Below are 13260 nucleotides of genomic sequence, written 5' to 3'. Positions count from 1 at the left end.
GATTATGAGCCACCATGTGGTTGCTGGGATTTGAACTCCGGACCTTTGGAAGAGCAGTCGGGTGCTCTTACCCACTGAGCCATCTCACCAGCCCCTACAGCTAGTTTCTTAATTGTACTTAGAGTTCTATGATTAATTAACATTGTTTGAATTCCAGTCTCACTACCCCAACTTGATGGCAAGCTCTTATTTAACCTTTGCACTCCAAAAGATCTGATAGAGTGCTTTACATGAATCAGATACCCAGTAACAGATCTGTTGAGCTTCTGTGATTTTAAGAACATCTACTGAGTAGTTACTTTGCATAAAGCCATATCCTAAGCATAAAAAAGAAACAAAAGACAGTTTTTGCCCTAAGGCACTAACCATTTTTCTATAATTTTTTCTAAGGTGGGGAGAGCACATTTACATGACCACCTATCATTTGGATACATAGGCTGTTTCAGAGATTTATAGCTACATCCCTGTTTAGCAACAAGGCATTGTCTATCCAAGTAATATATGAACAACCAGTTTGTCTCACAGGATTATATTTTAAGTGTGGCATAGAGCCAGCCCATCAGGACCTAATTCTCTAATCCAGCAGAGGGGTTTTCATTTGTTCCAATATGCCAATTATAAAGTAAAATGGTGGCATGTTTATACAACAAAAGCAATAAATGCCATTAAAGGAGTATAATGAGGAAGAGTGAGTCTGCTCTCTCCTCTTTGTAGTGGTTAGGGAAAAGAACTTGCTACTGTACAATCTAGAGAAATAATTACTATTTTACTTACTACTAACACTAAGGTGTTAATCTAGTGATATCATTATCAGCTACTATACACACAAACAAGCTGGGGAGGTAATTGACCTAGGCTGACTGAAGAGACTTAAAGGAAGCCTCATTCATCAGAGTCCAAATCAGTGTCTCCAGCAATGGAGTGGAAATCCTCACTGTCCTCCTCGTCCTCTGAGAGGTGGACCTGGCTTAGTACGCTGGGCCCGGAGCGCTGCTCTTCCTCATCTTCGTCCTCCTCTGATACCTCATACCCACCAATGCTGCTGAAGCTGGTATCCTGGGTGTTGGACTTGGGATCAGGCTCTTCATAGCTCCCATAACTGAGAAGAGAAACAACAAACAACATCTCTCAAGCTTGGACACCATCCCCTAGCTGATCATTTGCATGCTTTGTACTGTCAAGGGGTCAGCCCATCTCACCTCCCCTGAACACTAATGGGCTCTTAACTGTTTCACATGCCCCTAAGAAAAATGATCCCACGCAAAAACATCAACTTGTCCACTTCATATACATGAGAACCTGAAACTGACCAACACTTAATACTGGCTAACATGACCACACATGCTATTAAGCTCCACTCTTTCATTGGACTTAGTTTCACCCAGCAGTCCTGAATCATTTCTCTAACATATTGTGTCTCTAATACCTCCTTTCTCTCCCTCCTCTGTCTGACGTTTAGTCCTGTGTTACTGGGCCTGGCCTGCACTACTGAAATAAGTCTTCAGAGCTCTAGGATTGAGCTCCTTCAATTAATTCACATTTCTGCAAATGTGTTCTATTTTCTGTTTACTCTAAATTTATTTCGCAATACCCCCCCACAAATGTATGTTCACTGTTAAAAATTACAACATACACTAGAAGAAAAGGGGGGGGATCAGCAGGATCGTTACCATGCCTTCTGAAGGTCCTAAGTTCAAATCCCAGCAACCACATGGTGGCTCACAACCATCCGTAATGAGATCTGACGCCCTCTTCTGGTGCGTCTGAAGACAGCCACAGTGTATTTATGTATAATAATAAATAAATCTTTGGGCCGGAGCGAGCTGGGTTGACCAGAGCGAGCAGAGGTCCTAGAAATTCAATTCCCAACAACCACATGAAGGCTTCAGTGCACCCATGTACATAAAATAAATAACTCTTTAAAACACAAATCAGGGACTGGAGAGATGCTGACTGCTCTTCCAGAGGTTCAAAGTTCAATTCCTAGCAACCACATGGTGACTCACAACTATCTATAATGAGATCTGATTCCCTCTTCTGGTGTATCTGAAGACAGCTACAGTGTACTCATATACATAAAAATAAGTAAGATTTAAAACACAAAGTAGACCATACACTATTCTCACTTAATGCCTGCCCACATTTGCATCCTCCATAACTTGGTTTTACCTACCTCTTTTTAGGAAAAAAACCCACAAAATACAAAAAAGCTTATTTATTTTTAATTACTTCTTTGAATCATTTCTACTACTTGGATCAATCAAAAACTCTGGCCTACTTGTATTCTTTAAAAGTGTCCCATACACAAAGACTGAACTGCCAATCAGGGAGCCTGCATGGGACTGACCTACCTAGGCCCTCTATACATAAGTTACACTTGTGTAGCTTGGGTTTTTTTTTTTTAAGATTTATTTTATTTATTATATGTAAGTATACTGTAGCTGTTTTTAGATACACCAGAGAGGGCATCGGATCTCATTACAGATGGTTGTGAGTCACCATGTGGTTGCTGGGAATTGAACTCAGAACCTCTGGAAGAACAGTCAATGCTCTTAACCGCTGAGCCATCTCTCCAGCCCATAGCTTGGTTTTTAAGTTGGACTCCTAACAGCAGTAGCAGAGCCTGTCTCTGACTCTTTGTTACCTGCCTTTGGGACCCTTTCCTCCTACTGGGCTGCCTTGTGTAGCCTCAATAGGAGAGGATGTGCCTAGTCTTACTGCAACTTCATAAGCCAGGGCTGGTTGACATCCCTGGGAGGCCTCCTCTTTTCTAAAGGGAAAGGGAGGAGGAGCAGATTCAGGGAAGGGAGGTGGGGAAAAAGACTGGGAGGAAAGGAGGGAGGGGAAACTGTGGTCAGGATGGGAAGAAAATAAATAAACTTTGAAAATGTGTCTCATGCCTCTGGGTCTTTACAAGTCTCTGGGATACCATATGCTTCTTACCCTATAAACCTACTACTCATATTTGATTCAGTTTCCTTCTCTAATCAGCTTCCCTCCCCACCCTGCTCCATGTCTCAGAAAAACCCTAGGGTTGCCTGTCATGTCTCATGTTACACTGTCACTGCCTGTTAAGCTGTTTCATAATTCCTGAGGTGCACAGTTCCTTAAAGGAATCCCGAACCTTGTGTTTTCACTTAGGACAAATACTTGTAGGATAAAGATAAAGATTTTATCTACTTGCTGGCAAGGTGGATTGCATATGTAGTAAATCCAGCATGTTTGAAGCATATTCCAATCCTTTCTGTTTTTCTTCTTTCCTCAATAAAGTTTTCATTATTTGTCAGATTTAATTTCCAAATTCAACTGGATATTGCTGTTATTTGTCCCATACTGCCCTTAAAAGTTATCTAACATACATGTTTGATGTTACTTTCTCTTCCTCAGTACCTTATGTAGCCCTAGCTGGCTCTGAGCTCACCTTATATCTGAGGATTACCTTTAATCCCCAATCTTCTACCTCCACCTTGAAAGTATGTATAGGAATAGATCACCACACCCACATCTTTGGTTTGTTTTTAGAGAGGACCTTAATATATAGCCCAGATTTGTTGTTTTCTTCTCTCCCTCCTCTCTCTGGAGAAGGGTTGGGACAGGGTTTTACTGGCTTGGAGCTCACTATGTAGACCAGGCTGGCCTTGAATTCAGAGATCCACTTGTCTCTTCTTAGGCATATAGCACCACACCTGGCTAGCCTTAAACTTAGGATACTCCTATCTCAAACCTTAAGTATTGAGATTACAGAAGTGTGTCAGCATACTTAACAACTTCCTTTTCCTCAAGGTATTAACTCCTAATAGCAAAATCAAAATGCCTTGGCATGTTACTTATGGTCCTCCACAATATAGTCTGTTTCTATTTCAAAAGTCTTATTCCTCAACCATCTCCCTTTACTCTTGAACACAATTCATGTTGTATTTCTATGCCTCTGACATATTATTTCATCTGTAAAGATCTACCCCCTTGCTGCCATCATATATGCTTAGCAGACTCCTATCCATCCTTTAAGACACAGCTCAAATGTTTCTATATAAAATTGACCCTGATTACTTAAAAAGACACAGTAAGACACTCCCTTTTGGGGATACCTCAGTACTTCGTACTTACTTGTGCTGCAGTACTTCGAACATCGCATCTACAATGATTTGTGTCAATCTTTCCACTAGAAGGGCTCCTTGTGGGCAGACTATGTCTTGTTCCTCTGTGTATTCCCAGGGTCTAGACTATGCCTGGCCCAAGTAGAGGTGCTAAGGAAATGTTTGATAGATGAAAACTATCTGATACTAGGTCCCTTGTCACCACAGCTGGGAAATGATACCATAGCCTCAGACCATATTGCTGCCCATTACCTGATGTTACTATCCTCCAAACCACGGGAAGCCTCTCCACCATCTCCCTCATAGGACATCATGCTTTCTTCATTTTCCATGCCCATCCTTGTATTCTCTTGAAGCACACGGGGCTGTTTGGGTCTTAAACTGCCAGATTCTACATCAGAGTCACTTCCACTTTCACTTAGCTGAATAGCTGTAAAAAAAAAAAATTGTGGTTCGTTAAGAGATAAGCTTGATGGACTAGGAAGATGGCTCAGTGTTATACTGTTTGCCTAACATATATGAGACAGCAAATTCAAAATAACGAAACAAGAATGAGAAAAAGAAAAAGTAATTTTTGTCATATTTAGCATCCTCAGCCTAGTATTCCAAAACTAGTCTACATAGACTTCATTTGTGCCTATAGTCCTCACCTCTAAGACATCACTTTTAACTACCAAAGGCCAACTGTGGCAATATCTATAGTTTAGAAACTGAGTTTAAGTAACTTATTTCCTTGACCTTAGTCTAATATCTGTTTTCTATCATCTCTAATACGTTTACCTTATCATTTCTGTTATTTTGCTTAATTTTCCTTTCCTGCTCCCAAACACAACCCTTTACAAGTTCCTACTTGGGCACTGCCTTTTCCACTATTACCTTTATGCCTTCTGTGTCTATTCACCCTCACTTCCTGTAAGGCTAATTAATGGTCATGACCATCCTCTAAGTTTTTATTCAGTACTTACAGGTCTAATAGGACTCTAATAAAAGAGATAGCTTTTTTTTAATAATAGCACATAGTAAGTAGTAAAGAAGCTCCTATTTAATCCTGAGGTACAACAGTGAACTAGACTCACCAGAGAAAGGGTTATCTCCTTCTTCATCACTCCCAGCATCTTCCTCATCATCTTCACCTTCAGACATAAGCAAATCCTCATACAAGACACTGGCTTGGGGCTGTTGTACAGTTCCTTCATCTTCATCTGCAAGATCACCATCTCCGTCTCCACCTTCCTAAACAAGTCCAGGTGGCAGTCCATCACTAAGAGACCAGAACACCTTCTTTTCCCTGAATCCCATTTGCTGCCTCACAAGAACTTAAATAATGATAGTGGATCGATTTGTCTAGCTTATTTCAAGAATTAAAATCAGACTGAGGCTCACTATAAGGAGACCTTGGGATTTGGTCTGCCCTGCACTACTGGGGCTTGTATCATATAAATGTGTAATGTAATCATAAGCTTTCTGTAAGCATACTCACTGGGGCTAGAGTCTCAGGTTCCCATCCTCCTCAGACCCTTCAATATCTACACCAGCATATTCCTCGCCCAGCCTACCTTGGCCCTGGCGAGTCTGAGTAAGGAACACAAATAGCACATCATTGAGGGATGTGCTTGTTGAGTTAGCCAAAGGTTCTTTACCTAGGACAAATGTTCTTCCTTGATATCCCAGCCAACCCCACTGCTAGTGGAGGCTGTTTACACAACTCGAGGCATGTGCATTCTTTGGAAATAATAGACAGGGCAAGAAAAGCCAAAGAACAGCGAAGTTTTTGATCCACTCTTAACTGTCATCAGAAGGGAATGTTTCCTTCCTAACCCAATCTTTTGAGAAAGAAAATCCTTTTGGGTTTTATTCTTTATCATCAAACTTTGAGAATAGGTACAGCATTAGATGAGAATTATGTTTTGATGCCTCTGGCAAAGACCAGTTAAAATTATACATTTTTTTTTCTTTTCGAGACAAGGTTTCTCTGTATAGCCCGGGCTGTCCCGGAACTCACTCTGTAGATCAGGCTGGCCTCGAACTCAGAAATCCGCCTGCCTCTGCCTCCCGAGTGCTGGGATTAAAGGCGTGCGCCACCATGCCCGGAGCAGCTGGTTTTTCTAGTCAGTCACTTTCTAGACTGTTCTGATGTCTCAAATACTTTCCCTGAAGGTCTGTTGTGTTTCAATCTGACAACCATTGTATAGACATCACATTTCAAAGCCTTGTTTTCTGGGCTAAAGGATCCAGTCATTTTCCATATATACATGGGATCATTCCATCCCTGCACATTCACCTACCAAGCAGACCACCAATCTCACAAAGAGGGATAACATTCTACCTGTGGTAGCTGCTTTTCTGAAGTAGTACTGGGAATATCCAAGACAGACAGATTGCTCTCATCTTGATATACAGAAGCATCTCGAGAAACACTGAGGGATGTGTTGTTGTCATACAAATCAGGAGGCTGCAGCATAAAACACACAACTTAGCTTCTACAAAGGAAAGCAGCTAGAAGAAATACAAAAGGTCATGCAAAACAGCCTAAAGAGAAACCATAGCCCGGTACAGCTGTTTACACACATTTTTAGAATCCTTTGAATAGCATTCGCTCTAGCAGACTGGCATCTATTGTGTATGTTCAAAAACTAAAGTAGAAACACACAAAGCTTAGGGACAAGTTTATGTATTAACATAACAGCCTCTCTGGTCAGTAACCTACTTCCTTTTTCTAAGTCTTGCCTTGCTGTTTTTAAGCTCAGGAATTCATATTAGTTATAGTTTTACTGACTTAAGAGACATGAACAGAAACTGGATAAAGGAATTAATTTCAAAAAGAGCATGGAATGATTTGACAGTTCTTAAGTATGTAGATGATACTTCAAAGCAAAATGGCATGGTTAAAATAAAAAGCATGGGCTTTGGAGTAAACAGCCCTGGGATTGAGTCTTGGCTTTACTGTTGTTAACCACCCTGTTTTCCTCAACTGTAAAACATGGATGATAATATCTACATCACAGGGTTGTTGTGAGAATTAAGAGCTATGTGTATTCAATACCTGGTACTGAAGAAATGATAGCTCCTTTTCATCCCTGAAAAGTGCAGAAATGTACTAAATGGAGTCTAGTCAATAATAATAAGAGAGACTAGATAAAATATTCATGAAGTAAACATAACAAGGGAAATAATAGTCATCAATTTCACTTTTAAAGTATATTTACAGACATAAATTGACATATCACAGATATGAAAACACAAAATACTCAGTAGTTGATGTTATGAAAAATGGAATTGATAAGTAACACATCTGTTATCTGTATCTTCCAATAATTAAAAAAATATTTTATTTATTCATTAAAAAAATTATGTAGCCAGGCAGTGGTGGTGCATGCCTTTAATCCCAGCACTTGGGAGGCAGAGGCAGGCAGATCTCCTGGGCTCAAAGCCAGCCTGGTCTACAGAGTGAGTTCCAGGACGACCAAGGCTACACAGAGAAACCTTGTCTCAAAAAAAAATTATGTGGCTGGGCAGTGGTGGTGCCTGCCTCTAATCCCAGCACTTGGGAAACAGGCAGGCTGATCTCTGAGTCCAAGGCCAGCCTGGTCTACAGCCAAGACCATACAGAGAAACCCTGTATATATAAACAACAATAAAGTATATGTATATGTGAATGTCTGAGTGTGGGTTTGTACATGTGAGTGTAGTGTCTGTAGAAGCCAGAAGGTGTCAGAACCTCTGGAGCCAAAGTTAAAACAGCAAGTCAGAGAACATGAGAATTAGAAGATAGGGCTAGCAACCAAAGTCAGGTCCTCTGAGAGAGTAGCAAGCCCTCGTAACTGCCGAGCTATCTCTCTAGTCCTATCTTCTAATTCTCCCCAATCATGGTATTACTTTAATAGAAAACTTGTTTATGGGGCTGGTGAGATGGCTCAGCAGGTAAGAGTACTGATTGCTCTTCCAAAGGTCCTGAGTTCAAATCCCAGCAACTACATGGTGGCTCACAACCACCCACTTCTTCTGGTGAGTCTGAAGTCAGCTACAGTGACTTATGTATAATAATAAATAAATCTTTGGGCCAGAGCGAGCAGAGTTGACTGGAGCGAGGTCAACTAAAATTCAATTCCCAACCACCACATGAAGGCTCACAACTATCTGTACAACTACAGTGTACTCACATACATAAATTAAATAAATAAATCTTAAAAAAAACTTGCTTATAAGCAAGGATTAGTGACAAAAGCCTATAGTCACAGCACCAGGAAAGTTCAATCAGGAAGGTCACAGCCTGGGCCATAAAGCCAGATCCTGCTCAAAAAACAAAACAAAACAAAACAAAAAACAAAAAGAGACAAATAAAAACATAAACAAGCAACAAGCAACAGGTGTGTTACTTATTAATTCCATTTTTCATAACATCAAACAAAACTGACTGAGAAGATTTGATTTTCCAAAATAGAGGCAAAATAGATTTCAAAACAAATAAACTGGCTGGGCGTGGTGGCACATGCCTTTAATCCCAACACTCGGGAGGCAGAGGCAGGCGGATTTCTGAGTTCGAGGCCGGCCTGGTCTAAAAGTGAGTTCCAGGACAGCCAGGACTGCGCAGAGAAACCCTGTCTGGAAAAAAACAAAAAACAAAAAACAAAAAAACAAATAAACTTTCTGCAAAATTTAAAATGTAGTATAAAAATAAAGAGGATTGTGGGAAACTGTAAAATGAATAATTCCAAAGTATTGAGCTCAATGCAAGTTTCAGTACAAGTAACCAGATGCAATACACTACTGACTGTCACAACCTGGAAGTTGAAAATGGGATTAATGCTGTGCTCCTATACAATCAAAACTGTATTATGACAGGTTAATCTAATACAGATACTTTCTAATAATGTTTTGATTTTACATATTAGTGAGTAAGGATGGTCACACATGGGATCTAAATTCCTTTAGTTAACAGGCAATGACTTTGGCTAATTTAAAATTTATACATATAAGTGAAGGGAAAGATGAAAGCATGAACTGAAAAGAATGAAGCAGCACTAGCCATACCATACTCTCCATAGGAAACTCACTAAGTATACCAAAGCAGCTACTACTCAGGAAGGACAACACTTTGATTCACCAGTGGTCTAGGGTTATGATTATCTAAGACCCAAGAAAAGCACATACTAATTGGTGGTTAGATTCTGCTAGAGAATGATGGCTAGTATCTGAGCTTTAACTTACCAGAAAGTACCTTGTGGAAACTGTGAGCCTATTAGCAAACATGGCCTTCCTGGGCAACATCACTCACCCAAGCCCCCTTGACCCAATCTGCCCATACAACTCCAAGAGCCTTTCCTTGTTCTGGACCTTGAAGAAGTATCTGAGGGTTCTTTATACCTGGCCCCTCAGTAACCTATGTTTTGGGATGAAAGAGAGAGTAAAAGATAGATAGAGAAAGTGTACGAATGAGACACAGAGACAGCAAAAATCCAACAGAGGTCATGTATGGTGCTTGTAAGTTTGGAGTGAAACCTGGGAAGAATGAAAAATAACCCTATAGGAATTGGAAGGAATTCTGCACTAAAGCATTCAGTTAAATTTGAAAGAGTCTCTGGGAACTTTACAAAAAAATCCTTCATATAAAGAAGGAAACAAATATTTATCAAATGCCTATAATGTGCCATACAAATGAACTCATTTAATGTTGGAAAGCACATCTTAGAGAAATGGGAATAGAAATGTTAATTTCCCAATATCACAAAAGTAGATATTAGCAGAGCTAAGACTCACACCCAGGCCTGTTTTACATCAAACCTCATGTCCTTTCATTCCACCACTGTGTCTCCAACATAGACCAAGGACCTGTTAATACTCTACTTTAATTCTATTTTTCAAATATGCCAACTTTCTAAGACTAGAGGAAATACTCAACAGGTTTAGTCAGACCAGAAAGAACTAAAAATTTCTTATTCTTCCTTCTTTCTAGTCTTTTAACATAGACTTAAAACAGTCTTCATTTAGTAGGAAAGGAATTAACCCTGGAAATTAAGTAATAAAAGCTATACTGACATACTTCTAAAATAATGGGTAATCAGATATCTAGAAGGCACAAGAAAAATATGGACCCTATCTGTAACTGAGCAGCCTACATTCTAGGATGTCCTAGATCCCCAAAATTTACCAACAAAACAACTAGAGACCTAGAGGATGCCTCTGGCTATAATAGTCAGGAATCTGGTGTTCTCGCACACTATAAACAACCACCCCACTCATTCATCCCATAGTTGCCTCTTCTGAATTCGACAAGGCCACAAAGACCCATGGCCTTCACTCACCTTAGCCTTTGAGAAGACAAGAAAGCACACGAAAGGCATATGAAGAGGAAGGACAGAGAAGAATGGTATCTCAGTAAACAGATCTGTTAACATGCTCCCATTTTCCCAAACCATAAGAAGATTGTAAGAAATCCCTAATCCTTTGGCTTACCTGAGGTGTATATGGTCCTGGAGTCATTGGGTCCAGACTCTCTAATTCTGCTTCCTCCAGAGCTGCTTCTTTAGCTGTACAAATATCTTTCTCTAGTTGAGTCAAATGTTCATCATACTGAGAAACAAAATTAATTCATTCATTCAACATTTAGGTACTGGGCATGCAAAAATAAAATACACACACAAAAATCTCCCTGTCTTCAGGGCCGGAGAGATGGCTCAGTGGTTAAGAGCACTGACTGCTCTTCCAGAGGTCGTGAGTTCAATTCCCAGCAACAACATGGTGGCTCACAACCATCTGTAATGGGATCCAATGCCCTCTTCTGGTGTATATCAAGATAGAGCACTCATATACATAGAAATACATAAATACATTTTTAGAAAATGCAGTCTTCATAGTATTTCTATTCTAATAGCAGAACACAGCTGATAACCTAAAAAAAGCAGAGAAAGAAGTAATGGAACAAGGGCAGAAGGTGGAATATTATATTTGAAATAAAACAGGGTAGTGAGGTAAAGTTTCAAACTCAAGGACACAACAGAAAGGCTTAGGGAGCTAGACCTTCTCTACCACCTACCTCAGTTAATGTCTGGTGACAAACGTTCACAATCTCCTGAGCAGTCTTAGTATACTGACTCTCAGGCCCTATGAAAGAAGTAAAATGCATACCTCTGTAACTTCAAGAATTTTACATTTCTCCAACATACTGATTTCATACATATATTGCAATTTGTTTATTAAAATAATCATTTAAGTTTATTTATCTGTTTATTAAGGAGTTTCTTTGTATAGCCCTGGCTGTACTGGAACTAGTTATGTAGATCAGGCTGGCCTTGAACTTACAGGTATCTGCCTACCCTGTCTTCTGAGTGCTGAGATTAAAAGTGTGAAAAAAACCCACCACCTTGCTAAAGTTTACTTTTTATGTTATGTTTGTGGGTGTTTTACCCGTGTGTATTTCTGCACACCTTATACACACTTTTTATCTTTCATTTATTATTTTGATAGGGTCTCTGTATAAATTCCAGGTTGGCCTTGGAATTTATAGAGATCTGCCTGCCTCTGTCTCTGCCTCCTGAGTGTTGAGATTACAGGCATGTGCCACCACACCCAGTTTATGTGGTGTTGGGTCTTGATCCCAGGTCTTCTTTGATTCTAGAAAAATTCTCTGAAATATATTCCCAGACAATAAGAAAAGCTTTCACAGATACAATCCATGAAATTTACCTATTGCTTACCATGATGTAATAATAAAAATTATACCACATTGGGGGAGGAAGACTAGGGATAGAACTTAGTAGGATAGTTTACCTACCACACACAAGGCCCTGGGTTTAGTCTCTAGCACCACAAAAAGTATACCATACATACCTGTAAAGCTTTCTAGCCATAACTACTATAATTATTATAAGCCACTATATGGATAACAAAGGTCTTTTCAGGGGTTGGAGAGAGGGCTCAACAAGAGCACTTGTTCTTGTAGAGGATTCCTTGGCATTTTCCAACAATCGCATGGTGGTCCACAACCATCTTTAACTCCAGTTCCAGAAGATCTGACACCCTCTCTGACCTCCTTGGGAACCAGGCATGCACGTGATGTAGAGACATACATAGCACAAAACATTGATACACATAAAATAAGCTAAAAGATGAGTCCTTTCCAAGTAAAACATCTCCTAAGTATACATAATCTATTCTTTAAATATGTGAAATGGAGCCACACATGATAGTGCCTTCATCTCAGTGCTGGGGAGGATAAAGCAGCAGATCAGCAACTCCAGGCTATCCTGGACTATAGCAAAATCCAGGTGCTGGAGCTAGCTCAGTAGTTAAGAATGCTTTCTGCTCTTACAGAGAACCTCAGTTCTGGTCCCTCAGTAGTTAAGAATGCTTTCTGCTCTTACAGAGAACCTCAGTTTTGGTCTAAGTGACCATATCAGGTGGCTCATTGTCTTAGTCAGGATTTCTATTCCTGCACAAACATCATGACCAAGAATCAGTTGGGGAGGAAAGGGTTTATTCAGCTTACACTTCCATACTGCTGTTCATAACCAAGGAAGTCAGGACTGGAACTCAAGCAGGTCAGGAAGCAGGAGCTGATGCAGAAGCCATGGAGGGATGTTCCTTACTGGTTTGCTCAGCCAGATCTCTTACAGAACCAAGACTACCAGCCCAGAGATGGCACCACCCACAAGGGGACCTCCCCACTTGATCACTAATTGAGAAAATGCCTTACAGCTGGATCTTGTGGAGGCACTTCCCCAACTGAAGCTCCTTTCTCTGTGATAACTCCAGCTGTGTCAAGTTGACACAAAACTAGCCAGTACACTCATAGTCACTTGTTTTAGGAGATCCAATGTCCTCTTTTGGCCCCTTAGGGCACCCATATTCATCCTCTGTTTTTCGCTCACATATACATACCAGAAACATGAATAAAAATCGTTTTATTTTTTTCAGACAGGGTGCCTCTCAGTAGCCTTGGCTATCCTGAAACTTGCTATGTAGACCAGGGTGGCTTCCAACACAGAGTTCTCCTGCCTCTGTCTCGCATTACTGGGATTAAAGGTATGCATCACCATATACAGCAAAAACTTTAGAAAAAAATCAGACAGTGTTGGGGATATAGTTTGATGGCAGAGTACTTTCCTGGCATGTGCAAGGCTCTCAGTTTGATCTTCTTTTTTTTTTTTTTTTTTTGGTTTTTCAA

At 40.2% G+C, this 13260-nt stretch overlaps 1 protein-coding gene across 3 annotated transcripts in view; it reads right to left on the bottom strand.

Annotated features, from left to right (window-relative positions):
- Positions 1–27: 27 nt before the first annotated feature.
- The window catches only part of Taf1 (TATA-box binding protein associated factor 1), a 71160-nt gene continuing 57927 nt past the window's right edge, over positions 28–13260 (bottom strand). For 2 of the 3 annotated variants that reach the window (XM_029534165.1, XM_029534166.1), the window contains exons 33-39: positions 11131–11198; positions 10551–10667; positions 10400–10405; positions 6424–6549; positions 5174–5330; positions 4350–4527; positions 28–1099 (exon numbers count right to left, since the gene is read on the bottom strand). In XM_029534165.1, coding sequence (XP_029390025.1) covers positions 883–1099; positions 4350–4527; positions 5174–5330; positions 6424–6549; positions 10400–10405; positions 10551–10667; positions 11131–11198 — 869 coding nt within the window. In that variant the 3' untranslated portion in view covers positions 28–882. The remainder of the gene's footprint in view (positions 1100–4349; positions 4528–5173; positions 5331–6423; positions 6550–10399; positions 10406–10550; positions 10668–11130; positions 11199–13260) is intronic. The other variant, XM_021187431.2, reaches the window with a different exon arrangement.

The sequence above is a fragment of the Mus pahari genome, chromosome X (genome assembly GCF_900095145.1).
Source record: "Mus pahari chromosome X, PAHARI_EIJ_v1.1, whole genome shotgun sequence".
NCBI classification, from domain to species: Eukaryota; Metazoa; Chordata; class Mammalia; order Rodentia; family Muridae; genus Mus; species Mus pahari.
Note: the sequence above shows the minus strand (reverse complement) of the source record. Positions and strands in the feature narration are given on the sequence as shown.